The 27438-nt window shown below is 41.1% G+C and overlaps 1 protein-coding gene and 1 non-coding gene across 2 annotated transcripts in view; both read left to right on the top strand.

Moving 5' to 3' along the window:
* Positions 1 to 13367, top strand: part of CLNK (cytokine dependent hematopoietic cell linker) — a 115543-nt gene extending 102176 nt beyond the window's left edge. Inside the window, exons 17-18 of the mRNA XM_068974985.1 lie at positions 2036 to 2191; positions 13221 to 13367. Of these exons, the coding sequence (XP_068831086.1) occupies positions 2036 to 2191; positions 13221 to 13367 (303 nt within the window). The remainder of the gene's footprint in view (positions 1 to 2035; positions 2192 to 13220) is intronic.
* A 13577-nt stretch (positions 13368 to 26944) lies between these two features.
* Positions 26945 to 27016, top strand: TRNAS-GGA (transfer RNA serine (anticodon GGA)). Its single transcript has one exon. It is a non-coding gene; the product is annotated as a tRNA-Ser (tRNA).
* Positions 27017 to 27438: the final 422 nt, after the last annotated feature.

Here is a 27438-nt window from a genome sequence, read left to right as displayed (position 1 = left end):
CAGGGTTGCCCAAATTCACTGTGACAAACTCATTGCAGAGTGTTAAATGATAAACCCCCAAACCAGCCACATGTCTTGGCCTCCTCTCACTTTCTAATCTTTGGCAATGTTCTGTGCTTGAGTCTTAAGGCTTTAATTATGGCTGAATGTTTTTGGCAGAACAGGTTCCAGAAAATTCCTTAAACTCACATTATGCACTTGGAGATTGGTATATTTATAGCAAGAATATGGCCTTGGCTTTTTGGTGTTCCGTTGATTAGCTGTAATGCGTCAGGGGATCCACTTAGATAACTAGAACCTAATTCCCTTACCTGTAAAATGGGGATAAAATACCTCCTCAAACCTTATATAAGGATCAAATAAAATCTGTATAAAGTGCTTGGCATCTTGAGAGCAGTTTTCAGTAAACCTTAGCTGCCAGCATCATCATGACATCACTATAGTTTTATAGTATTATTTATAAATTTAATATACTTATAGTGTTATTATAGAGTATTATAATCATTATTATATATGCATGTATATAATATCTATAAACATATAGAAATGAAATATAGTCAACAGAGGAGATAATTACAAATATAAATTACATATATAACACCTATCACATAAAGAATACATTGTACTGTATATATTAACTAGATCTACTCTACATATTTATAACTACATATCCAACAATCAATGCAATTACAGTTAAAGATTTTTCAGTATTTTTCCTCATATAGCTGACATGATGTAGCCACAGAACTAAGCCTTATATGTGTACCTGTTCAGGAAGATTGCTCCATTTCTTAGCCTTTTATGACCAGATCTTCATCCTGAGCTACTCCCCAGGGTGTGCCTGATTATTTGATATTATATGTATAGCTTGTCTAGTTACAGCCTTCAGACCATTTCACACTATGGACTTTCTTTTGGAAACCTCCGCTGTCCCCCCTTGGCTTCTGTGACACTGAAGCTTCTGAGTTTCAGTCCATCTCTGAGACATCAACTTGGAACGTTTTTTGTCTCCTCTGCTTTGCCCTGCACTTCCTGTCACCTCATCCCATGCTCTATTTTCTATTTTTCCTTCATAAAGTCTTTCCACTTACTTTGACATCAGTGACTGAAGCCATCACCCCATGCGGAGGATCAGCGTCAATGCTCAAATCCTCTCCTACTCAAAGCCTGTGGTGGTTCCTACTGTCTCTAGAATAATACCCGGAACATTAACAGAACAGGAAATGCGTGAACCCTGGCAGATGGAGGAAAGCACCCCTAGAGAGGGGAGGAAAGGGAAGTCAGAGGGGGTGGCTTGTGCAAATGCTAAGAACCTGAAAGCAAGATGGTGCCCCTGGGAAATGGTAGCTTGACCAGCAACATCATCCCAGGGCTGGAGGCTGCAGGAGTGACCGAGATAAAACTGCAGGAGAGTTTGGTACCTTGGTCCATGAAGATCATGTTATAGTTGTAGCCATGGCACTGAGGACAGCGGGAGATATTGGAAGATTTGGAAGAGGAGGGTGTTGTGATCTGAATGGTCCACTTCTCACAAAATGACAACAACCCCTAGACACGTTGCTGTTCAGTCACTTAGTCGTGTCTCTTTGCAACACCATGGACTGCAGCACTCCAGGCTTTCCTGTCCTTCACTATCTCCTGGAGTTTGCTCAAACTCATGTCCATCAAGTCAATGATGCCATCCAACCCTCTCATCCTCTGTTGTGCCCTTCTCCTCCTGCCCTCAATCTTTACCAGCATCAGGATCTTTTCCAGTGAGTTAGCTGTTTGCACCAGGTGGCCAAAATATTGCAGCTTCAGCTTCAGCATCAGTCCTTCCAATGAATATCCAGGGTTGATTTCCTTTAGGATTGTATCCCTCAGTAAACACCTACTGAATTAAATTGAATAAAGAACTGGGTTGCCAGAAACTAAGGCTTCTTGGGGATCTCAGGCACACAGACTTCACTGCTGTGCCTGTTGGGAGGGTGGATTCTGGTTATGAAGATCATTGTGAAAGGGGCTGGAAGGATCATTGTTCTTCCTTTTCCTTCAGGATGGTACCTTCTTGGTCCGAGATTGCTCTGCAAAATCCAGGGCGGAGCCCTATGTGTTGGCGGTGTTTTATGGGAACAAGGTCTACAATGTGAAAATCCGCTTCTTGGAGAGGAATCAGCAGTTTGCCCTGGGGACAGGACTCAGAGGAGATGAGGTGAGTATAACCCAATGGCTTCCCTTTTGCAAGCAAAGGACAGCAATAAGGGGAGCTTTGAAGGCGTTCATAGGGATTCTCTAGTGGCTCAGACTGTAAAGAGTCTGCCTGCAATGTGGGAGACCCAGATTCGATCCCTGGAGAAGGAAATGGCAACCCCCTCCAGTATTCTTGCCTGGAAAATCCCATGGATGGAGGAGCCTGGTGAGCTGCAGTCCATAGGGTCGCAAAGATTTGGAAACAACTGAGCAACTTCACTTTGGGAGATGCTGGCTGAGTCACTCCCAAATCCCCATGACTGCAGATCAGAGAAGAGCCACCCTGGAGGTACAGAATGTAATCTAATCCTTCCAACCCCTTCCACAACCATCCTCGCCCATGTCTTAGCTCACAGGACCTACAGCCAATCCTGACCTTTCCATACACTCTCTCTCCTGCTGGGCCCATTAAAGAAAACTCATTCTGTAACACACATCTCCATCCTGCCTGCCAGGAAGCCTTGCCTGAGACCCATGTTAATGCCACACTCCTTCCCCACCCAGCGCTGAACTCACACTGCAGCCATCTCTGGCGACATCAGCAGTACTGGCATTAGGAATCAGTAGGTGTGTGTCCCCACATTGACCGTGGGCTCAGTCACTGCATCCAGTGCTACGCTGAGCGGGACCAACCTCGGTACATGTCTGCTGAGAGGCAGCAAGGTGCAAGAATGACTCAATTAAAGCATTCATTAATAACTGAATAAATAGATCAGAGAGAAAAGGGAAAGGAGATTGATTTCTGCTATGTTTATGCTAGGCCTGGTCTGTCTGCATTATCTTATTTTAACCCTCAGCAGCTCTTTGATAGAACAGTGGTTCCTATCTTAGATGTAGGGAAACTGAAGCTTAAAAAATTAAGTCGAGGGCTAGAGATGCACAGGTGGTGAGAGGGCAGAGAGAGGCTGTTCTTTCAACTCTTCTAGAAGGAAGGTAGGAAGGAGGGAGGGAGGAAAGAGAAGGCAAGATAGGGTTCAAGTTCTATCACCATTTACTAAGTGTGTGAACTCAGGCCAGTCACTTCACTTCTCTAGGCTTTCAGTTCAGTTCAGTTGCTCAGTCGTGTCCGACTCTTTGTGACCTCATGAACCACAGCACACCAGGCTTCTCTGCCCATCACCAACTCCTGGAGTCCACTCACACTCATGTCCATCGAGTCGGTGATGCCATCCAACCATCTCATCCTCTGGCATCCCCTTCTCCTCCTGCCCTCAATCTTTCCCAGCATCAGGGTCTTTTCAAATGAGTCAGCTCTTAGCATCAAGGTGGCCAAAGTATTGGCCAGCTTCAATATCAGCTTCAATTCAGCTTCAACATTAGTCCTTGCAATGAACACTCAGAACTGATCTCCTTTAGGATGGACTGGTTGGATCTCCTTGCAGTCCAAGGGACTCTCAAGGGTCTTCTCCAACACCACAGTTCAAAAGCATCAATTCTTCTGTGCTCAGCTTTCTTTATAGTCCAACTCTTACATCCATACATGACTACTGGAAAAACCATAGCTTTGACTAGATGGACCTTTGTTGACAAAGTAATGTCTCTGCTTTTTAATATGCTATCTGCTGCTGCTAAGTCACTTCAGTCGTGTCCAACTCTGTGCAACCCCATAGTCAGCAGCCCAAAAGGCTCCCCTGTTCCTGGGATTCTCCAGGCAAGAACACTGGAGTGGGTTGCCATTTCCTTTTCCAATGCTGTCTAGGTTGGTCATAACTTTCCTTCCAATGAGTAAGCATCTTTTAATTTAATGGCTGCAATCACCATCTGCAGTGATTTTGGAGCCCCCCAAAAATAGTCAGCCACTGTTTCCACTGTTCCTCTGGGCTTTAGGTTCTTCAAATGTAAATGTTCTTTGCAAGTCTGGACTTCTGTAATTCAGTGATTCTCATGTACCTCCTCTGTTTATCTGTCAGTGTATGGTATAGGCTACATTGTGGCCCCCTCCCAAATTCCTATGTGAAAATTCTAGCCCCCAGCACCTCAGAATGTGACCAAATTTGCAGACAGGGTCTTTTTGTTTGTTTTTGCTTTCTTTATTTATTTTGGCTGCATCAGGTCTTAGTTGAGGCCAGTGGGATCTTTTGTTGCGGCTCATGGACTCTCTAGCTGGGGCACATGAGCTCCAGCACGTGCAGACTCAGTAGTTGTGGTCATCGGGCTTAGTTGCCCCATGGCATGTGGGATCTTAATAGCCTGTATGCATGCGTGCTAAGTCACTTCATAGTATCCTGACCAGGGATCAAACCCATGTCCCCTGCATTGCAAGGAGGTTTCTTAACCACTGGTCCACCAAGGAAGTCCCCTAGAGATGAGGTCTTTAAAGAGGTGACTAAGATAAAGCAAGGTCACTAGAGTGGCCTCTGACCCCATAGGCGTGGTGTCCTTATGAGAAGAGGAGATTAGGACATAGACACACACAGATACACAGTCACAGAGAGAAAGGGGACATTTTCAAGCCAAGGAAAGAGGCCTTAGAAGGAACCAACCCTGTCAACATCTTGATCTTGGAATTCTGACCTCCAGGTCTGTGAGGAAATTAATTTCCATTATTTAAGTTCCCTCCCACCCTAGTGGGTGGTACTTTGTTGTGGAAGCCCAAGAAAACTGCCACAATAAGAAACCAGAACTGTCACACAGACACCTATTGTTCTCCAGTAGGTATCAGAACGACTGATACCACGGCTGCCAAAATGCTTCAGGAAGGCATGAGTGTGGACATCCCAGCTTAAACCCAGGGCCTGACCCAGAGTCCTTCTCTGAGAATCGCACGTGGCTGGAGAGGGTGGTCAGCACTGGCCAGGCCACCGTGGGGTCAGTTCACCAGACTCTGCTCCAGCCTGGGAAAGTTTTGGCATAAAGGAGAACATGAGTGAATAAATAAATACATAAATAAATCTTCCAAATATTGCCAAGTAAGAAAGGGATCAAAAGGTTAAATTGCCAACATTCAATAGATCATGGAAAAAGCAAAGGAGTTCCAGAAAAACATCTACTTCTGCTTCATTGACTACGTGAAAGCTTTTGACTGTGTGGATCACAATGAACTGAGGAAAATTCATGGGCATACCAGACCAGCTTACCTCTCTCTTGAGAAATCTGTATGAAGGTCAAGAAGCAACACTTAGAACCAGATATGAAACAACTGACTGGTTCAAAATTGGGGAAGGAGTATGACAAGGCTTTATATTGTCACAATGCAAGTACATCACGTGAAATGCCAGGCTGGATGAATCACAAGCTGGAATCAAGATTGCCAGGAGAAATATCAACAACCTCAGATATGCAGATGAAACTACTTTAATGGCAGAAAGTGAAAAGGAACTAAAGAGCCTCTTGATGAGGGTAAAAGAGGAGAGTGAAAAAGCTGGCTTGAAACTCAACATTGAAAAGACTAAGATCGTGGTATTTGGCTCCATCACTTCATGGCAAATAGAAGGGGGAAAAGTGGCACAGTAACGGATTTTATTTTCTCAGGCTCCAAAATCACTGCAGACGGTCACTGCAGCCATGACATTAAAAGATGCTTGTTCCTTGGAAGGAAAGTTATGACAAATCTAGACAGCATAATTAACAGAGGGACATCACTTTGCTGACAAAAGTCTGTACACTCAAAGCTATGGTTTTTCCAGTAGTCATGTATAGATGTGAGAGCTGGATCATAAAGAAGGCTGAGTGCTGGAGAATTGATGCTTTTAAACTGTGCTGCTGGAGAAGACTCTTGAGAGTTTCTCAGACTACAAGGAGATCAAACCAGTCAATCCTAAAGGAAATCAACCCTGAATATTCATTGGAAGGACTGAGGCTAAAGCTCCAATACTTTGACTAGCTGATTCACTGTAAAAAAAAAAAAAAAAAAAAAAAACCCTGATGCTGGGAAAGACTGAAGGCTAAAGGAGAAGGGGGTGGTAGAGGATGAGATGGTTAGATAGCATCATTGACTCAATGAATTTGAATTTGAGCAAACTCCTGGAGATAGTGGAAGACAGAGGAAACTGGCATGCTGCAGGCCATGGGGTCACAGGGTTGGACACGACTTGGAAGCCACCCTTAGAGACTGAACAACAAAAACAAAGGGTTTCAGCAAAACGAAAAAGAGGAGTTGCAGCTACTTCCTTTTGTGATGAGGATTAGTGAGTAAATGAATGTCGAACACTAAGAACACTACCTGGGACATATCAATAAATGTTAGTCATTATTCTTTTTTTATTATTCTGACTGGGTCATGGTGATAACTAGGACATAGTTCCCCTTAGGTCCAGAGAGTGTGTGCCTGCTCAGCCATGTCTGACTGTTTGTGACCTTATGGACTGTATAGCCCACTAGGCTCCTCTGTCCATGGAATTTTCCAGGCAGGAATACTGGAGTGAGTTTTCATTTCCTACTCCAGAGGATCTTCTTGAGCCAGGGATTGAACCCACGTCTCTTGTGTCTCCTGTACTGGCAGGCAGACACAAGATTCTAAACCACTGCACCACCTGGGAAGCCCCTGGGTCCAGGTACCTATGATTAATGGAATTTCCCAGCTCAATTTCCCTTTATTCTTCTGTGTCTTCTGCAGCTCATAGACAGCTCATAGAATTTCTCATTTACGAAAAAAAAAAGACTTATCTGACTCTGACTTTAAGTGCTTGGTATTCCTTTTCCTTAGAAAACACAAGAAATGGAAATCACGTTCCCTGAAATGTGCTGGGCTCTCTCTGAGCTGCTGTTTTCATTTGCTCTCACCTTTGGAAACACTCTGGAAAGGATGTGTTATTGAACCCCTTTTACCAGTAAGGAAACCAAGCTCTAAAGAGGTTACAGCTTTTTCCAAGCTAACTTTGGTCTGCCTGTGAAAGAGGAAACAATGACCCTATGATAACTTCCTAATAGTGTTGAATCAGGTTGCCAGCCAGTTCACTGCCGGCCTCAGCAGGTAAACAGTTGTCATCCTGACCACCCTTGCATTAGACCATCAGCTTCCAGATGAACGGCTCTAATTATCGCTACCAAGGACCCCTTAAGAATTCAAATGCATTGGGTTGGCCAAAAAGTTCGTTCAGGTTTTTCCATTCCCATCTATGGAAAAACCCAAATGAAATTTTTGGCCAAGCCAGTATAACTGACTCACTTTTCTTACACCTGAAACACTGTAAATCAACTATACTATAAAATCAGAATAATATATCATTTTCCTAGATTTTTACAATATTTATAGTACTCTTAGGCCTAAAATCTTTTAATATTTTGAAACTTTTTTTCTCAATTTATGAAAATTTTCATTTGTAGAACCTAAAAAATGCAAATGCTTAAGAGGACTCTTTTTGCGTTTTAATGGAATTTTCTCCTCTTGTGCATCTCCCACGCAAGTCTCCTTTTCATGTTTATTTCACACTTACATAATTTATTATGCACAGACACTATACTGTGCAGTTAACAATTATTAATTAACTTGATCAATTGGATCCTCATAGCAACCCTTAAGGTAGGTGCTATCAATAGCACCAGGTAACCGACAGGGAAACTGAGGCGCAGAAGCATGAAGTCACTGGCCCACAGACGTGTGCGTGCATCCATACTAAATCGCACAGTCACTGTCCCACTATTTTCAACCCCATGGACTGTAGCCTTTCAGGCTCCTCTGTCCATGGGATTTTCTAGGCAAGAATATTGGAGTGTTTTGCCATTTCCTTCCCCAGGGGATCTTCCCCACCCAGGGATCAAATCCACACATCCTGCATTTGGCAGGCAGATTCTTTACCACTGAGCCACCTGGGAACCAGGGCCCACAGACACAGCTGGGGTTCAATATAGTCGGCAAAAATATTGCCTGTCTCACATAGCCTCAGGCAGCATCATAACAAATGCAAATGATCCCCAACCCGTTTGAAAAAGACCTAGAAATTCAGTTGAAAATTAGTTAACACCTACCTGGAGCTTAGTGTGAGCCAGACGCTGGGTGAAGAATCACAATTTACAGGCGGTTCTTCCTGCCTCTCTTCTGAAGGAGCTATGCCCTGGTGTAGAGGAGGATGACCTAGACTGCTCTCAGTTCCACCACATTTATCATCGTTCTATTGAGCCCTTTGCCTTTAGGAGGAAGAATCTCCCATTGCTAAGAAAAGATGAAAGAATTTCCTGCAGCAAGGCTTTGCTCAATGAAAATCAGCTACTAGCTGTTTTATCCGGTGCTTGAATAAAGTAGCATTTTAGCTGACTCTGCAGGAGAACCGTAATGAGGCACAGGGTTTTCAAGGATCGTTTTGATTTCCTGTGGCTTGTCAGCTGTTTTGCAAACTGTAGACTTTAACTCTGCATACAGTGCAGGGTCACCTCTAACACGGGAGCTATTTTGAGAGTAAGATGAGATGATGTAAACAGGGTTCTAGACACATAGAGGGAGGCAGGTGGTTAGTTAAGTACCACTTCTGCCTTCAATGATTCCCTAAAGTCCTTTCACTGGATCTGGGCACCCTGAGTTTGAATGAAAAGCTCACAAAGGGCCATAACAGTTGCAGAAGCCTGGTCTGGTCCCCCGGGAAGGCACGGCTTGTCGACACCTGTCACAAGCACAGAGGTAAGCAAATCCACATAGGCCTGCAAAGAATGAGCCTAGGAGGGTCCAAGTTGCAGCATATTATAAAGTTGGGTCATTCTGTTAGCCATGTGACTAGCAATTCATGTCTGAATTTAGATTTAGGGAGCACCTGGAGCTTCCTGTGGCTGCTGTAACAAACGACCACAAAATTGGTAGCATAAAACAACAAATATGTATTCTTTTGAAGCTCCAAAGTCTAGAATTTTGCAACCAAGGTATTGGCAGGTTACGCTTCTTCCGGAGGCTCTGGGGGAAGATCCTTTCTGCCTGTTCCAGCTTTTGGCGGTTGTCAGCAAACCTTCGCTTCCTTGGATGGTGGCCACATCACTCTGATCGCTGCCTCTGACATCACGCTGCCTCCTCGTCTTCTCCAAGTGACTCTTCCTCTGTTTCTATCTCATGGGAATACGTGTGATTGCCTTTAGGGAGAGCCTAGGTTGAACTCCTCTCGCGAGGTCTTCCTCTCAGGACTTCCCTGGTGGTCCAGTGGTTAAACATCTTCCTGCCCATGCAGGGGACATGGGTTCAATCCCTGGTCCGGGAAGATTCTACATGCAGAGGGGAAACTAAGCTCAAGAGTTGCAACTATTAAAGCCCACATCCCAGATCTCATGCTTCACAACAAAAGAAGCCACTGCAAAAAGAAGCCAGCACATGCAACTAGAGAGCAGCCCCACTCACCACAACTCAAGAAAGGCTGTGTGCAGCAATGCAGACCTAGGAAAGCCAAAAATAATTAATTATTTTTTAAAAGACCTTCCTCTCAAGATCCTTAACATAGTCCCAACTTTTGTCATGCAAAGTAATACTCTTTTGCTTAGAAATATTCACAGATTTCAGAAACTAGGACACAGGATATCTCATGGAGGCCACTTTTCAGCCCACATCTCTCATTTGTTCAGTATTGGGCCACGCCTTCATTTTATGTCTACGTTATGCTAGATCTGATGCTTCATTCTGGGGACAGAGAGCAGAGGAAGACAGGTCTCTGCCATCCAGGGGAAAACTCTGTTAATCTGTGCCCATCAACGCCTGCACCTAAGCAGGGCTATGATTTGAAATATTTAGCACCTGATATTTAGCACTGGCCCTGGACCCACCAGTGAGATGCCTACTTGTTAATAACCTGCAGAGCTCTACTTGCTGCCAAGGTTTAGAACCCACATCTGTCAACATTGCTGTGGAGTCTAGTAAAAAGAAGTGATCTGCAAATGCTTGTGCTAAATTGCTGAAAATTATGATAGATGTTTACTTGATAAAGTTTAAAGACTAAGAAACAGAGATAATTAATCAATGAGTTGATTTTTCACTTCTCAGGTCTGTTTCTCTTCATTCTCTCTCTGCACCTCTCTCTTCCTCTTTTTCTCTTTTCTTCTATTATGCCCATATGTGGATCCAAACAGAATGGTTAACCTTTCTGGAAGAGAAACATTGCCTATGGTTGGTATTTAGGGCAATTGCAAAAGGTTTAAACAAATTTTAATATTTAATATTAGGATGGTATTTACTGTCCTCCTGAAAAAGGGAATTTAGTATAAAAGGTTTAAGAGCTTAATTATAATCTTTCTAAAAATTATCTTTAGAGTAATATGTCAGTTGTTGGCCTATCTCTAGAAGTCAGTAATGAGATGACAGAATAACTTACTATGCCCAGCTTGCTTCCTACTACTGTTAAAACTGCAATTTCATATCAAATATCATCCATGGAGTAGATTATAAATAATTAGTATTGAATTCATTATTTGGGGACTATCCTAGAGAAAATAGGAGTGAGATTACAAAGCAGGCATTTTTCCCTCTAAAGATTAATTCCAGAGAAAAAAGAGCCAAAATAGGGGAATAGGTTATCTCTGTGAATACATATAAGATATAAGAATGTATTCACGCCAAGATATTCTTATAATACGGAACCAAAATACTAGATGTCTATACCAATCCCCAGCAGAATTTGAATGCAAGTAATGGCCTTGTAACGTTGACAAAAATTCAAGTCTGGAGATTATTTCCATAGCACTTTATCCCTACATGAAAAGATCTATTTGGAGAGGGAATTCTTTTCCATCTGCCCCAACCTGAATGCAATGCATGAGTCTCCATGAGGACAGAGACCTTGACAATCTCATTCCCTCTTGAATGTCCCTCAGGCCTGCAAACATTCCTGTGCTGGACAGAGGAAGGATGTACAAAACTACAGAGAATCAAAAGTGTTAGTCACTTCACCATTCCTTTTTTCGGAGGATCTTCCCAACACAGGGATCGAAGCTGGGTCTCCCACATTGCAGGCAGATCCTTTACCGTCTGAGCCACCAGGGAAGCCCAAGAGAATCAAAGTTGTCCCCAACATAGGTCCCTCCTTCACGCTGCACCATCTGGACCCAGCTCTGTTGGAACACTGGTTCACAGGCCATAGGTAAAGTTGCATCAGGGAAGAAACTGATACACATCCAGAAAAACCAGTTTGCATTCCTGGTCCTGCCCCCACTGTGTGACCTCTGAGGAAGTCGCTCCCCACTCTGAGCTAGTTGGCTCTTCAGGGAAGGTCCATTCCTGCCCTGCTCACTTCACAAAAAGTTACAAAAAGCAGGACTTCCTGTGTGTGTTCACATGTGCTCAACACCTGTCTTTGCACACGCATCTTCCTCTGCTCTTAGTATCTTTAAATCCACCTTGTCCACTCAACTCACCCACACTAAATAGCCCATCTCAAGTCTGTATCTTCCACAAAGCACTTCCTGATTCCGCTATATTTGAAACCACCTTCCCTTCCATTAAGTCACCCCATCACTTTATCTGTACATCTCTGGAAACATAAAAGTGTAACATTCTGCTATTACCTGTCTATTGCATAAGAAATCCAGGTAAGAACAATAAATTGGCCAAGAACTACCAGGCCAAGCCCTGTGGTCATCAGTATTCTTCCTGATTAGTCTAGAATGCGTCAGAACAAGAGCGGTGTACAGGAGAGAGGCTTTACCACAGATGTTCCCATCAATTTACAAAGTGAAGTCAAGATGTGATCGTCCACATTTTAATTTGTCACAGTTGGGGGACAGGTAAGGGAGGCCCAGGGAGTCTCCGTGGCTGACTGCAGTGTAATTAACCCATTTGCACTGCTTATCATAGGAACACATAACCACAGAGTGTGACCTGATTCTGGTGAACAGTTCGTGGGTGGGAAGCTTTGAGAACTGTGGAGGGCTCACTTCTGGTCACCTTCCTTGTCTTAATCTTACCATTTATCATTCAAGAGCTTCTTTGCTACATCCTTTAAAAAAAAAAAAAGATCAGCTTTCTCCAGGGGGAAAATGTGAGAGAGGAGGGACAAACTGGAAGACTGGAGTTGACACGTACACACTTCAGTTCAGTTCAGTTCAGTCGCTCAGTCGTGTCCGACTCTGCGACCCCATGAACCGCAGCATGCCAGGCCTCCCTGTCCAACACCAACTCCCAGAGTTCACTCAGACTCACGTCCATCGAGTCAGTGATGCCATCCAGCCATCTCATCCTCTGTCAACCCCTTCTCCTCCTGCCCCCAATCCCTCCCAGCATCAGAGTCTTTTCCAATGAGTCAACTCTTCATATGAGGTGGCCAAAGTACTGGAGTTTCAGCTTTAGCATCAGTCCTTCCAGTGAACACCCAGGGTTGATCTCCTTCAGAATGGACTGGTTGGATCTCCTTGCAGTCCAAGGGACCCTCAAGAGTCTTCTCCAACACCACAGTTCAAAAGCATCAATTCTTTGGCGCTCAGCCTTCTTCACAGTCCAACTCTCACATCCATACACAACCACAGGAAAAACCATAGCCTTGAAAAGACGGACCTTACTACTATATATGAAATACATAACTAATAAGGATGCACTGTAGAGCACAGGGAACTCTACTCAGTCCTCTGTAATGACCTATCAGGGAAAAGAATCTAGAAGAATGGCTATACGTATATGTATAACCGATTCACTTTGATATATACCTGAGGCTTACACAGCATTGCAAATCAACTATTTGTTGCTATCATTGTTATTATTCAGTCGCTCAGTCATGTCCGACTCTGCAACCCCATGGACTATAGCACGCCAGTCTCCACTGTCCTCCTCTATCTCCTGGAGTTTGCTCAGATTCATGTCCATTGAGTCAGAGATGCTATCTAACCATTTTATCCTCTGTTGCCCCAATCTGCTTTTGCTTTCAATCTTTCCCAGCATTAAGATCTTTCTCTCCTATACTCCAATCAACTATATTCTAAATTAACTATACTCCAAGAATTTTTTTTAATCGCTTCCTGATATACCTTTACAATCTAAAAAAAAAAGTCAAATGAGTTACCGTCTTTCCTAAGTAAAATGAAGCATCTTAGGCTGTACTTTAACCTACACACACAAAGGTCCTAAATTTTCACTAACTTTCTCTTCTGTGTTTCAGAAGTTTGATTCGGTGGAAGCCATCATTGAACACTACAAGTATTTTCCTATTATACTTATTGACGGGAAAGATAAAACTGGGACCCACAGAGAGCAATGTTACCTAACTCAGGCCCTCCCTGTCAACAGACACTTCTCACCTAGGTAGCCTGGTCATTGTTTCATCTTCAGATCAGTGGATCCAGTGCTTCTACCATTTTTTCCTTTGTTTCAAAAAAGATTATTTTCTGTGGCTTCAAGGGATTACTTCTTTGATTTTGTAGAAGAAAAAAAAAAGCATTCTATCATGGAAACTGGAAAATCATCATGGTTTTGAAACCTCACATCACAGAAGAAACATGTATAAGATGGATGTTAAAATAAAAAACTGGTTTTAAAAAAATATCTTCCAAAGAAAAGAACTACAAACATGGTCATTATGCTCATGTTACACATGAGCAGCCAAGACTAGAAGAAGCTGTCGCTTCAGGGTTTGCAACTGGCTGGCACTTGACAAGTCTGGATGAGAGTCCCCAAATCCATGATCCTTCTAGTACCTGGTGCTGTCCTCTTGATTTCAAAACTGTTTGGACTTGTGAATTCAGAATGTCTTTATGACTCCTTATGTTAAAGATGTAGGTGAATGTTAGCTCTCCTTTATTTGTAATTCTAGAAATTTAATTATAGGTCAGGATGTGGTATGGAAAAAGAGATCACTTGTGAATACCACTTGAAGGACAGAAATCAGAAATGTTATTAATATGGTGTGAAATGGCTTTCAGCATAGCTCAACAGGTAAAGAATCCTCCTGCAGTGCAGGAGACATGGGTTCGATCCCTGGGTCAGGAAGATCCCCTGGAGGAGGAAATTGGCAACCCACTCCAGTATTCTCGCCTGGAGAATTCCATGAACAGAGCAGGCTATAGTCTGTGGGATCGCAAAGAGTCGGACACAGCTGAGTGACTGGCGCATACGGGTATGAAATGACCACAGTACCATTACCAGCCTACTCTGTTTAGAGTAGCTTTAAGCCCAATGGAATTAACAAATTCATAGTAAGGGAGTAAGGGAAAGGCTGAGGGAAAGTAGAATTTTTATAATTTGGATTGTGGACTTCCATTCAAAGGGAAAGAACTGTTTTCAAATTAGTGCCAGTGTCTTACAGGAACTTTGTATATATCATGATATAGTTCCCCTCTCAATACTAAAAGGATTACATTTCATTCCTGTTTCATAACACAGATGAAGAAATAGGCTCAAAGACGTCATTGATGTAACTCCATATAAGAGATCCCAGATTTTTATTATCATTGTGCCTAGTTTCATCCAAGCATATCTCCCCAGGTACATTCTCTGCCCTAGGCAATTTTATAATCAGGTTGAAAATTTTAAGAGAGACAGGAACAATTTGAAAATGCAGATTTACTCATGTTAAAATATATAAATAAACTCTTGTAGCAGTGTGAAGTTTATAAAAAAAAAAAAAAAGAAGAAAGTGCTGATTGAAATTAATAGAACACCATGAACTTCAAGTTTTCAAAACCTACATGTGAAATACATGGAATATTTATGTAACTGTAGTTTAGTTTTAAGGCAGAAGTAAAGCCAGAAAGAATGAGAAGGGAAGAGATATCAAAGGAAACAATACAAGTGACATTTCCTGGGCAGCATGGAAACAGACTCTGCAGAGAGGACACGGGCTTGGGGGCAGAAAGAATCTTACCCTCACCTTGAAAAGCTATTGAAAGATTCCAATAACTGATTCACTTCTTACTGGGGCCGTGCCATTCCATGCTGTGTTCTCAAAAAATGTTTCAGAGTCTCCTCAAGCATTGTTGTTAAAGTCCAAGAACATCAGGTGGTGGTTGCTATTGTATAGGCTTATGTTTTTAAAAATCCTTTATTTTTTCTTATTCATAAATGTATGTTATGAAGCTAAAATAAAAAAGAACCATCTTAAAATGCTCGCAATACTCATACCTATGAAAATTTTCTGGAAAGAAATAACTTTCTTAGTAGTGACAGAGGTTGCTTCAAAGGAGTGGGATTAGGGGACCATGCTAGTTGAGTCTTCCAGAACTCAGATGCCAAGAGAGGAGTTAGATGTGCAAACATTTATTGGAAATAATGACAGAGAGATTGAAAGGAGGAGGGACAGGAGGAGGTGGGAAAGACTCCAGGCTACGATGGAGGTCTGACACCTGTGAGAGGATGAGGGAAGAAGAGAGGAAGGGGCAGAAAAGGCATCAGATTGAAATACAGCTCTGGGAGGGGCTTGGTCAGCCTGTTGGCAAGATCAGAGCAAAGACTGCCCACAGAGGACAGAGCCTGTGTTGTGCAGAAATGGCCATGTCTCAGTAAATACCATGCAAAGTCATGGCCGGAGGCTACCCAGGAAAACACGACCTTCACATGCTCAGGGAGACCCAGAAGGTGATATCACGAGAGGCCAACAAATAACTTTTTACTCAGCAACTTCTTTCAAGAGCAATTCAAGGGGCTGGCCTCCATGCCTGCCACAGCGACATTCTGATTTTCAGTGTTGATTGTAATAAGGACATTTTGCTTGTAGTAGATGACTAAAGAATAAGAATATACAAACGTCAAAGGTACTTTATTTTTACAGAAGTTTGTAAAGAAGGCAAGGGCAGGTATTCTTATCCATTTTATAATTAAGGAAACTATGTCTCCTTGGCCAAAATCTTAGAATGACCTACTTGTGGCTAGAACCAAAGTCTTCATACACAATTTTCCTATTCAGTGTCTAGATATTTGTTGGATCTGTAATTGAAAGTTCAATGATTTGGGCTTGGCATGCCCAGATTTCAAAGAGTTTTAATCCCTTTCCAACCATTTTTTCAGTTGTCAAGTATCACTTGAAAATTAGCTTCAACACAGTAGTGGAATTTTAGCTTTATCTGATCATAGCAACTATTCATTCAAGATATTTCTTTTTGAGTAAATAATTTCCATTCTGGATCAATTTATATCTTCCTCATATTTAATAATATCTTGTTAAAAGCACTTGTTTGTGTATTGCATGTATATTTGTTACTAGGCATTCTTGCAGATGTTGGAATAATAGTAGTGAATTAAGTGGGAGAAACAGACAATAAATAAGTATACAATGAATAAGACAACCTTAAGTTAGTTTCCATTTCTTTGATGTGTTTTCTTGACATTTTTCACTAAGTGCTTGTGAGTGAGGCCAATATTAGATATTTTGATGAAACTCATTGAATTAGATTTAAAAAGTATTGAACCAGAAATTCTTAACATTTCCCAAAGAAAACTGCCCCTCTTGATATGTGTGTATAACCTTGTAACCATGTTATAGATTAACTCTTCTGCTCAAATTACTATAGAGGAATGAAATTTTAACCCACTGTCAAATTTAGTTCATTGCTGGGTGTGTGTGTGTGTGTGTGTGTGTGTGTACATACATTTTTTATGATAGTCTATAAAATAAATGATGGGCACAGTATTTCTGCATAGACTTTTCTATCTTGAGTAATATTTGTTCTAGCTAAGCATATTTTTGGTGGTTTTTGTTTTCACATTACAACAGTACTAACATTCAGTTCACTCGTTCAGTCGTGTCCGACTCTTTGAGACCCCATGAGTCGCAGCACGCCAGGCCTCCTTGTCCATCACCAACTCCCAGAGTTCACTCAGACTCACGTCCATCGAGTCAGTGATGCCATCCAGCTATCTCATCCTCTGTCGACCCCTTCTCCTCCTGCCCCTAATCCCTCCCAGCATCAGAGTCTTTTCCAATGAGTCAACTCTTCACATGAGGTGGCCAAAGTACTGGAGTTTCAGCTTTAGCATCAGTCCTTCCAAAGAAATCCCAGGGCTGATCTCCTTCAGAATGGACTGGTTGGATCTCCTTGCAGTCCAAGGGACTCTCAAGAGCCTTCTCCAACACCATAGTTCAAAAGTATCAATTCTTCAGCACTCAGCCTTCTTCACAATCCAACTCTCACATCCATACATGACCACAGGAAAAACCATAGCCTTGACTAGACGGACCTTTGTTGGCAAAGTAATGTCTCTGCTTTTCAATATGCTATCTAGGTTGCTCATAACTTTTCTTCCAAGGAGTAAGCGTTTTTTAATTTCATGGCTGCAGTCACCATATACAGTGATTTTGGAGCCCCCAAAAAATAAAGTCTCACACTGTTTCCACTGTTTCCTCAGCTATTTCCCATGAAGTGATGGGACCAGATGCCATGATCCTAGTTTTCTGAATGTTGAGCTTTAAGCCAACTTTTTCATTCTTCACTTTCACTTGCATCAAGAGGCTTTTTAGTTCCTCTTCACTTTCTGCCATAAGGGTGGTGTCATCTGCATATCTGAGGTGATTGATATTTCTCCCGGTAATCTTGATTCCAGCTTGTGCTTCTTCCAGCCCAGCATTTCTCATGATGTACTCTACCAAGAAGCTAAATAAGCAGAGTGACAATATACAGCCTTGACGCACACCTTTTCCTATTTGGAACCAGTCTGTTGTTCCATGTCTGGTTCTAACTGTTGCTTCCTGACCTGCATATAGGTTTCTCAAGAGGCAGGTCAGGTGGTCTGGTATTCCCATCTCTTTCAGAATTTTCCACAGTTTATTGTGATCCACACAGTCAAGGCTTTGGCATAGTCAATAATGCAGAAGGAGATGTTTTTCTGGAACTCTCTTGCTTTTTCCTTGATCCATCAGATGTTGGCAAATTGATCTCTGGTTCCTCTGCCTTTACTAAAACCAGCTTGAACATCTGGGAGTTCACGGTTCACATATTGCTGAAGCCTGGCTTGGAGAATTTTGAGCATAACTTTGCTAGCGTGTGAGATGAGTGCAATTGTGCGGTAGTTTCAGCATTCTTTGGCATTGCCTTTCTTTGGGATTGGAATGAAAACTGACCTTTTCCAGTCCTGTGGCCACTGCTGAGTTCTCCAAATTTGCTGGCATATTGAGTGCAGCACTTTCACAGCATCATCTTTCAGGATTTGAAATAGCTCCACTGGAATTCCATCACCTCCACTAGCTTTGTTTGTAGTGATGCTTTCTAAGGCCCACTTGACTTCACATTGCAGGATGTCTGGCTCTAGGTGAGTGATCACACCATCATGATTATCTTGGTCTTGAAGATCTTTTTTGTATAGTTCTTCTGTGTATTCTTGCCACCTCTTCTTAATATATTCTGCTTCTCTTAGGTCCATACCATTTCTGTCCTTTATCGAGCCCATCGTTGCATGAATTTTTCCCTTGGCGTCTCTAATTTTCTTGAAGAGATCTCTAGTCTTTCCCATTCTGTTGCTTTCCTCTATTTCTTTGCACTGATCGCTGAGGAAGGCTTTCTTATCTCTTCTTGCTATTCTTTGGAACTCTGCATTCAGATGCTTATATCTTTCCTTTCCTCCTTCGCTTTTCACTTCTCTTCTTTTCACAGCTATTTGTAAGGCCTCCTAACGTAAATGAAAGCAAATATGTAATTAAATGTCATATCTGTAACTGGGTATTAAGTTCAAAATATAGTTTAATTTTGTTTGATTCATGCTCTATTATCTCTCAAAGCCCTTTTGAAATCATAGTTAGAGTCGATTTATGAGAAATTTTCTAGAACAATTTTTGACATGTTAGATTTGAGAGATAAAGGCCAAAAAGACCTAATCTCTGTGCTGGAGGGTTAAAAGCCTGGCAGGCAAGATACACAGCATAGTTAAAATCATGCAGTGCAGAGTAGATTTGGTCATTGTCTTCCTTGAACCACTGTACTGGTAGGCCTGGGTGTAATCAAGGAAAACTGCCCAGGAGAGATGTCCAAGCAGAGAGTTAAAAAATGATGGCCTAAACTGCAAGTTTTAGAATTACAAAAACCTCATCAGTTGATTTTTGAGTATTCTTATCTTTGTTGTTGTTCAGTCACTCAGTCATGTTGGACTCTTTGAGACCACATGGACTGTAGCATGCAAAGCTTCCTTGTCCTTCACTATCTCCAGGAGTTTGCTCAAATTCATGTCCATCAAGTCAATGATACCATCCAACTATCTCATCCTCCACCACCCACTTTTCCTCCTGTATTCAATCTTTCCTAGCATCAGGGTCTTTTCCAATGAGTCAGCTCTTCTCATCAGGTGGCCAAAGTATTGCAGGTTCAGCTTCAGCATCAGTCTTTCCAATGACTATTCAGGGTCAACTTCCTTTAGGATTGACTGGTTTGATTTCCTTGCAAAGGGACTCTCAAGAGTCCAACACCACAATTCAAAAGCATCCATTCTTCAGCACTCAGCCTTATCTATGGTCCAACTCTCACATCAGTATGTGACTACTGGAAAAACCACAGCTTTGACTATATGGACTTCTGTTGGCAAACTGATGTCTCTGCTTTTTAATATGCTGTCTAGTTTCATCATAGCTTTCCTTTCAAGGATCAAGCGTTCCTTAATTTCATAGCTGCAATCCTTGTCCACAGTGATTTTTGAGTCCAAGAAAAGAAAATCTGCCACTGTTTACACTTTTTCCCATTCTATTTGCCATGAAGTGATGGGACCAGATGCCATGATATGAGTTTTTTGAATGTTGAGTTCCCAGTCGACTTCTTCACTCTCCTCTTTCACTCTCATCAAGAGGCTCTTTAGTTCTTCTTTGCTTTCTGCCATTAGGGTGGTATCATCTGCATATCCGAGGTTGTTAATTCTCCCAGCAATCTTGATTCTAGCTTGTGATTCATCCAGTATGGCATTTCACACGATGCACTCTGCATATAATTAAATAAGCAGGGTGACAGTATATAGCCTTCACATACTCCTCTCCCAATTCTGAACCAGTCTGCTGTTCTGTGTTTGGATCTGACTGTTGCTTCTTAACCCACATACAGGTGTCTCAGGAGACCCTTTTCTTTAGGATGCTATTCTAGGTTATTCGTGTAGTAGTGAAACAGTAACTAACCTGTTGAATGGGTAAGTGAACACAGTAGAAATAGAGGCAGTTTCCCTGGGAAAGGACAGATGACTTATTAAGTGGATTTGGGGAAGTTTCAACTATTAGTTGGAACCCTGTAGTTCAGGTACCCAACAGTTAGCTTTTTTACTGTAATGTTAATGCCTAACATTAAGTTTTTGATTGCTTAGGCACCCATTTCAAAGACATCCATGTCAGAAAAAAGCACATTGCCATCTACACCACTAGATAAAGAGCCAGGCTGCCCCACCAACATGTACCCCTTTCTGGAAAGTTCTGGTGGACCTAGATAACTGACTCTTTGACCCACTGCTTGCTTTTCCCTTCTTGTGCTTTAACTCCTGCTCTTCTGTTTTAATTTCACCAATAAGGAGTGAACCCTCAAAGCCCCATGCACCACCTCATCAATCCCAATAAAAGCAGAAAGAGTCCCAGACCGACACATTCATTCTCTCTCTCCCTACCCCCAGGACCTTGCTAACTGGTCCAGGGTATGGCTTGTACCTCCAGGACATATGAGTAATAAACCTTGCTTTTTCAAAGTTCTCTTACAGTGGTTGCTAAGGTATGTCTTGCAATCATAAGAATCACAAGCCCTGGTACAGTCTCAGCATTGGCTTCAGTTGGGGAAATGTCTGTGAGGCTTACCACAAGTAGCCCAGAGGAATGCCCTCTGCCATTTCTAGAAAGTATCATCACTATGGATAGGCTGAGATCAGCCCAACAGGAACATCAGTGCAGCATTTTGTAAAGCAATTTCACAATACTTAGTAAAAATATAAAACATATGTACCACTGAAATAAGACTTCCAATTAAAACATGGCTAAACAGGAACTTATGTTTGATTCCTCTGGAAACCCTACTATAATAACAATGAGGGAATTGAAAAGACAAAAACATAGGATAAAAAGAACAGAAAAAAAATATGAGAGAAGAGGATGTCAACAAAATTTCAGATGAGAGAAATTAAATAGACAAATAGTAACTGAGTTAACAACAACAACAGCAAATGGAAATGTAAGCATGCTAAGAGGAAATTCAACAACAAGCAAGCTTGTTTCTGTCAAGTGAAAAAAATGCACAACCTAAAAGTTAAGACATCCTGGAGTCTGAAGTCAAGTGGGCCTTAGGAAGCATCACTATGAACAAAGCTAGTAGAAGTGATGGAATTCCAGCTGAGCTATTTCAAGTCCTAAGAGGTGATGCTATGAAAGTGCTGCACTCAATATGCCAGCAAATTTGTAAAATTCAGCAGTGGCCACAGGACTGGAAAAGGTCAGTTTTCATTCCAATCTCAAAGAAAGGTAATGCCAAAGAATGCTCAAACTACCGCACAATTGCACGCATCTCACATCCTAGCAAAGTTATGCTCAAAATTCTCCAAGCCAGGCTTCAACAGTATGTGAACCGTGAACTTCCAGATATTCAAGCTGGTTTTAGTAAAGGCAGAGGAACCAGAGATCAAATTGCCAACATCCGCATCGAAAAAGCAAGAGAGTTCCAGTAAAACCTCTCCTTCTGCTTTATTGGCTATGCCAAAGCCTTTGACTGTGTGGATCGCAACAAACTGTGGAAAATTCTGAAAGAGATGGGAATACCAAAACACCTTACCTGCCTCTTGAGAAATCTGTATGCAGGTCAAGAAGCAAGAGTTAGAACCAGACATAGAACAACAAACTGATTCCAAATTGGGAAAGGAATACATCAAGGCTGTATACTGTCACCTTGCTTATTTAACTTATATGCAGAGTACATCATGCAAAATGCCAGGCTGGATGAAGCACAAGCTGGAATCAAGATTGCCAGGAGAAATATCAATAACCTCAGATATGCAGATGACACCACCCTTATAGCAGAAAGTGAAGAGAAACTAAAAAGCCTCTTGATGAAAGTGAAAGAGGAGAGTGAAAAAGTTGGCTTAAAACTCAACACTCAGAAAACTAAGATCATGGCATCCAGTCCCATCACTTCACAGCAAATAAGATGGGGAAACAATGGAAACAGTGACAGACTTTATCTTCTCGGGCTTCAGAATCACTGCATATGGTGACTGCAGCCATGAAATTAAAAGATGCTTGCTCCTTGGAAGAAAAGCTATGACCAACCTAGACAGCATATTAAAAGGCAGAGACATCACTTTGCTGACAAAGGTCCGTCTAGTCAAAGCTATGGGTTTTTTCCAGTAGTCATGTATGGATGTGAGAGCTGGACCATAAAGAAAGCTGAGCACTTGAAAATTGATGCTTTTGAATTGTGGTATTAGAGAAGACTCTTGAGAGTCCCTTAGGCTGCAAGGAGATCAAACCAGTCAATCCTAAAGGAAATCAGTCCTGAATATTCACTGGAAGGACTGACGTTGAAGCTAAAGCTCCAATACTTTGGCCACCTGATGTGAAGAACTAATTCACTGGAAAGACCCTGATGCTGGGAAAGATTGAAGGCAAGAGGAGAGGGGGGTGACAGAGGATGAGATGGTTGGGTGGCATCACCAACTTGATGGATATGAGTTTGAGTAAGCTCTGGGAGTTGGTGATTGACAGGTAAGCCTGGCGTTCTGCAGTCCATGGGGTCACAAAGAGTGAGATACAACTTAGCAACTGAACAACAACAACAGCGGAGGTATGTTAAAGGGACATAAAAGCCAACTGAATATAACAATTTTAACAAGAAAATACAATCAAAAGTATAAGATAAATATTCACAAGTACACATTGATATAAATATATGAAAGAGAATAAATTTCACATACAGAAGAATTCCCAATAATTTATATAGATACTCCACCCTCAAAAAAGGTTCGTCACAACTCACCACTACTTAAGCTTGGACTGTACATGGTTAACTTCCATTCTAAGAGTACTTTATGGAAAGGGTGGGTGGCGGAATGAGTAATTTACAATGGAGAAATCTGACAAATACTACCTTAGCCAGGTGATCAAGTTTATCATCATCCATGACAAGTCCTATTGATTGATAGCACTCACCCTTGATATCACGTACTAAGAATGGCACTTTATGGTATTCTTTCCAAAAGCCAGCAACCACAGTCTAATCAGGAGAAAAATATCAGACAAATTCAAAGTAACATTCTGAAAAATACCTGACCAGTACACAAAACTATACAGTAAAAACGAATACAACATTGTAAAGCAACTATACTCCAATAAAAATTTTAAAAACAAAACAACAACAAGAAAGTCTGAGAAACTGTCACAGCCTGTAAGAGTTTAAGAACACATGAGGGATTAGGAATCCTGGATGGGATCCTGGGACTGAAAACTTACAAAAGGTAAAACCTGAAGAAATTTAAATGGATATGAACATTATTTACTAATAATGTATACTAATATTGGTTCATTCTTTGTACAAATATATTTGAAATATATAAATTGTATTAATGTAAGTTCTTAGCAACAGAAGTAACCAAGAGTGGAATATAGGAGAATTCTCTTTACTATCTTTGTGTATTTTCTATAAGCCAGAAACTATTTTAAAGCAAAAAAAATTAATTCAAAAAAGGCAATTAATACATAGATTGGCTGAATGGATTAAAAAACAAGATCTATTTCTACACTTTCTATAACAGACTTACTTTAGATCCAAGTAAACACACCAGCTTAAAGTGAAATATTAGAAAAAGATATTTCATGAAAATGACCTCTCATGGAACTGTCCCTTCTCCAGTGTATAGTCTTGGTTTTCTTTTTGAAGGTCATTTGATTATCTCTGCAAAGCTTTATTGGTGGGCTCTCAATTCTGCTACACTGGTCTGTATATCCGTCTTTATGCCAGTACCACACTGTTTTAATCACTGTTACTTTGTAGTATGTTTTGAAATCAGGAAGAGTGGGGCCTCCAACTTTTGTTCTTTTTCAAGATTCTTTCAACTATTTGGGATCCCTTGAGATTTCTTATGAATTTTAGCTTTTTTTTCCTACTTCTGCAAAAAATGCCATTGGGATTTTGACACAGATTGTATTCATTGAACCTGTAGATCATTATGAGTAGTATGGACATTTTAACAGTATTGTGTCATCCAATTCATAAGATACAAGATGTCTTTCTATTTATATCTTCTTTGATTTTTGTTAGCAATATTTTGTCATTTTCATTATACAGGTCTTTTACATCTTTGGCTAAGATTTATCTTAAGTATTTTACTCTTTTTGGTACTATTGTAAATGAGATTGCTTTCCTAGTTTCCTTTTCAATTTTTCATTGTTACTGTATAGAAACACAACTGGTGTTTGGAAAACTGGGTATTCAGACAGAAAAGAATGAAGTTGGACCCTCATCTTAGACCAAATAAAAAAATTAACTCAAAACAGATTATAGAACTAAACATAAGATCTAAAACTATAAAATTCCTGGAAGAAAACATAATAGAAAAGCTTCATGACATTGGATTTGACAATGGTTTATTGGATATGACACCATAAACAGTAACAAAAGCAAAAACAAATGTGATTACATCAAACCTAAAAAGTCCTATGCAACAAAGGAAGGAATAAACAGAGTGAAAGGGAAACCTACAGAATGGGAGAAAATATTTGCAAACCATGTGTACCTGGTCAGAAGCAAACATCCAGATTATATATAAAACTCCTACAATGCAACAATAATAACAACAGCAAACAAATAACCTGATTTTAAAATGGGCATGGGACTTGAATAGACATTTCTACAAAGAATATATATAAAAGGTCAACAAGCATATGGGAACATCACTAATCATCAATATCACTAATCATCACGGAGATCCAAGTCAAAATCTCACACCCATTACTACACTCACTATCTAAAACATAGAAATGACAAATCCTGGTGAGAATGTAAAGGAACTGGAACACTGTGCACTGTTTGTGGGAATGTAAAAAGGTTTGGACCATAAAGAAAGCTGAGCACTGAAATATTGACGCTCTTGAATTGTGGTGTTGGAAAAGACTCTTGAGAGTCCCTTGGACTGCAAGGAGATCCAACCAGTCAACCCTCAAGGAAATCAGTCCTGAATATTCATTGGAAGGACTGATGCTGAAACTGAAGCTCCAATACTTTGGCCGCATGATGTGAAAAACTGACTCATTGGAAAAGACTCTAATGCTGGCAAAGAGTGAAGGCAGGAGGAGAAGGGGACAACAGGGGATGAGATGGTTGCATGGCATCACCGACTCAATGGACATCAGTTTGAACAAGCTCTGGGAGTTAGTGATTGATAGGGAAGCCTGGAGTGCTGTAGTCCATGAGGTCACAAAGAGTCAGACACAACTGAGCGGCTGAACTGAACTGAAAAAAAGTTTGGCTGGTATGGTAAACAGTATGGGGTTTGCTCCAATAATTAAAAGTAGAGTTACCATATGATCCGGAGCTTCCCAGGTGGCTCAGTGGTAAAGAATCTGCCTGCCAATACATGAGACCTTGGAGACACAAGTTCAATCCCTGGGTTGGGAACATCCCCTGGCGAAGGAAATGGCAACCCATTCCAGTATTCTTGCCTGAAAAATTCCATGGACAGAGGGGTCTAGAGGGTGACAATCCATAGCGTAGCAAACTGAGCAACTGAGCACACATATGATCCAGCAAACTCATTTCTTGGTATAGACACAAAATAACTGAAAACAGGACCTTGAAGAGATATTTGCACATCCATATTCATTGCAGCACTGTTTACAATAGTCAAGAGGTGGAAGTAATCTAAATGCCCATCAGTAAATGAAGAGATAAAGAAAATGTGGTATATCCATACAATGGAATATTATTCAGCTTTATTAAAGTCATGAAATTCTGTCACACTGTATGACATGGATGAATCTTGAGAACTTAACGCTAAGTGAAATAAGCCAGTCAAAAAATACAAATAAAATAATTCATGATCCCACTGGTAAGAAATATATCTAAAGTAGTCAAATACATAGAAACAAAAAGTAGAATGCGGTTACCAGGAGCTGAGAGGAAGAAGGAAATGGGGAGCTGATTTTTAATGAGTACAGACTTCCAGTTTTGCAAGATGAAAAAGTTCTAGATATCTGTTGCACAAAAAATGTGTTAATAGTTACATCACTGTACTGTATATTTAAAAGTAGTTATGATAGTGAATTTTATGTTATGTGCATTTATCACAAATTTAAATAAACGAAAAAACAACTGACAAAATGTGTGACAAAAAAACAATTGACAAAATTGACATATAGCTAAATAAATAGATAGATATAATGGTAAGTATCTCATGACTCAGTAGGATTTACCCTAGGAATGCAATGCTGCTGCGATATTTGAAAACCAATATAATTTGCCACATTAACAAATTAAGTGAGAAAATTACTTGATCATATCAACAACTGCACAAAAAGTATTTGGAAACAATTCACCACAATTCATAATAAAACTACTGTGTGCATGCATGCTCAGTCATGTCCGACTCTTTTGTGACCCAGTGGACCACAGTCCACCAGGCTCCTCTGTCCATGGAATTTTCCAGACAAGAATACTGGAGTCATTGCCATTACCTCCTCCAGGGGATCTTCCCGACCCAGGGACTGAACCTGCATCTCCTGTATCTGTAGGCAGGTTCTTTACCACTTGAGCCAAGATCCTTCAGATAAAGAAGAGTATTAGTCACTCAGTCATGCCTGACTCTTTGCAACTCCATAATTGAATCTGAGTCTCCCACAATTAAATTTAAAAGCTTTTGCACAGCAGAGAATGTCCTGGTGGTCCAGTGGTTAGGACTCCATGCTTTCATTGTCAAGGGCCCAGGTTTAATCCCTTTATCAGGGAACTAGGATCCCATAGGGCTTCCCTGGTGGCTCAGAGGTTAAAGCGTCTGCCTGGAATGCGGGAGACCCGGGTTCGATCCCTGGGTTGGGAAGATCCCCTGGAGAAGGTAAATGGCAACCCACTCTAGTACTCTTGCCTGGAGAGTCCCATGGAGGGAAGAGGCTGGTAGGCTACAGTCCATGGAGTCGCAAAGAGTCAGACACTACTGAGCGATTTTACTTAATTAGGATCCCATAAACTATAAGGCCAAAAAAAAAGAAGAAGAAGAAGAAACAAAGGGGGCAAAAAACAATTTGCACAGCAAAAGAAACCAAAAACAAAATAAAAAGATAATCCACAGAATGGGAAAAAGTATTTGCAAATGTTTTGCAACTTAAATGGCTCACTTATGTGTAAGTAACGTGAAGGGCACTTATTACTTTAAAAAACATAGGAGAAAATCTGGTATGGCAAGAAAAGACCTAGAGAATTCTGTTCTTGCTTCATTCTTGTAATTTGACTACTTCTAGAAAT

Source organism: Capricornis sumatraensis, chromosome 7 (assembly GCF_032405125.1).
Source record: "Capricornis sumatraensis isolate serow.1 chromosome 7, serow.2, whole genome shotgun sequence".
In the NCBI taxonomy this organism is placed as follows: domain Eukaryota; kingdom Metazoa; phylum Chordata; class Mammalia; order Artiodactyla; family Bovidae; genus Capricornis; species Capricornis sumatraensis.
The sequence above is the reverse complement of the archived record's forward strand: the minus strand, read 5'-3'. Positions and strand labels throughout refer to the sequence as shown.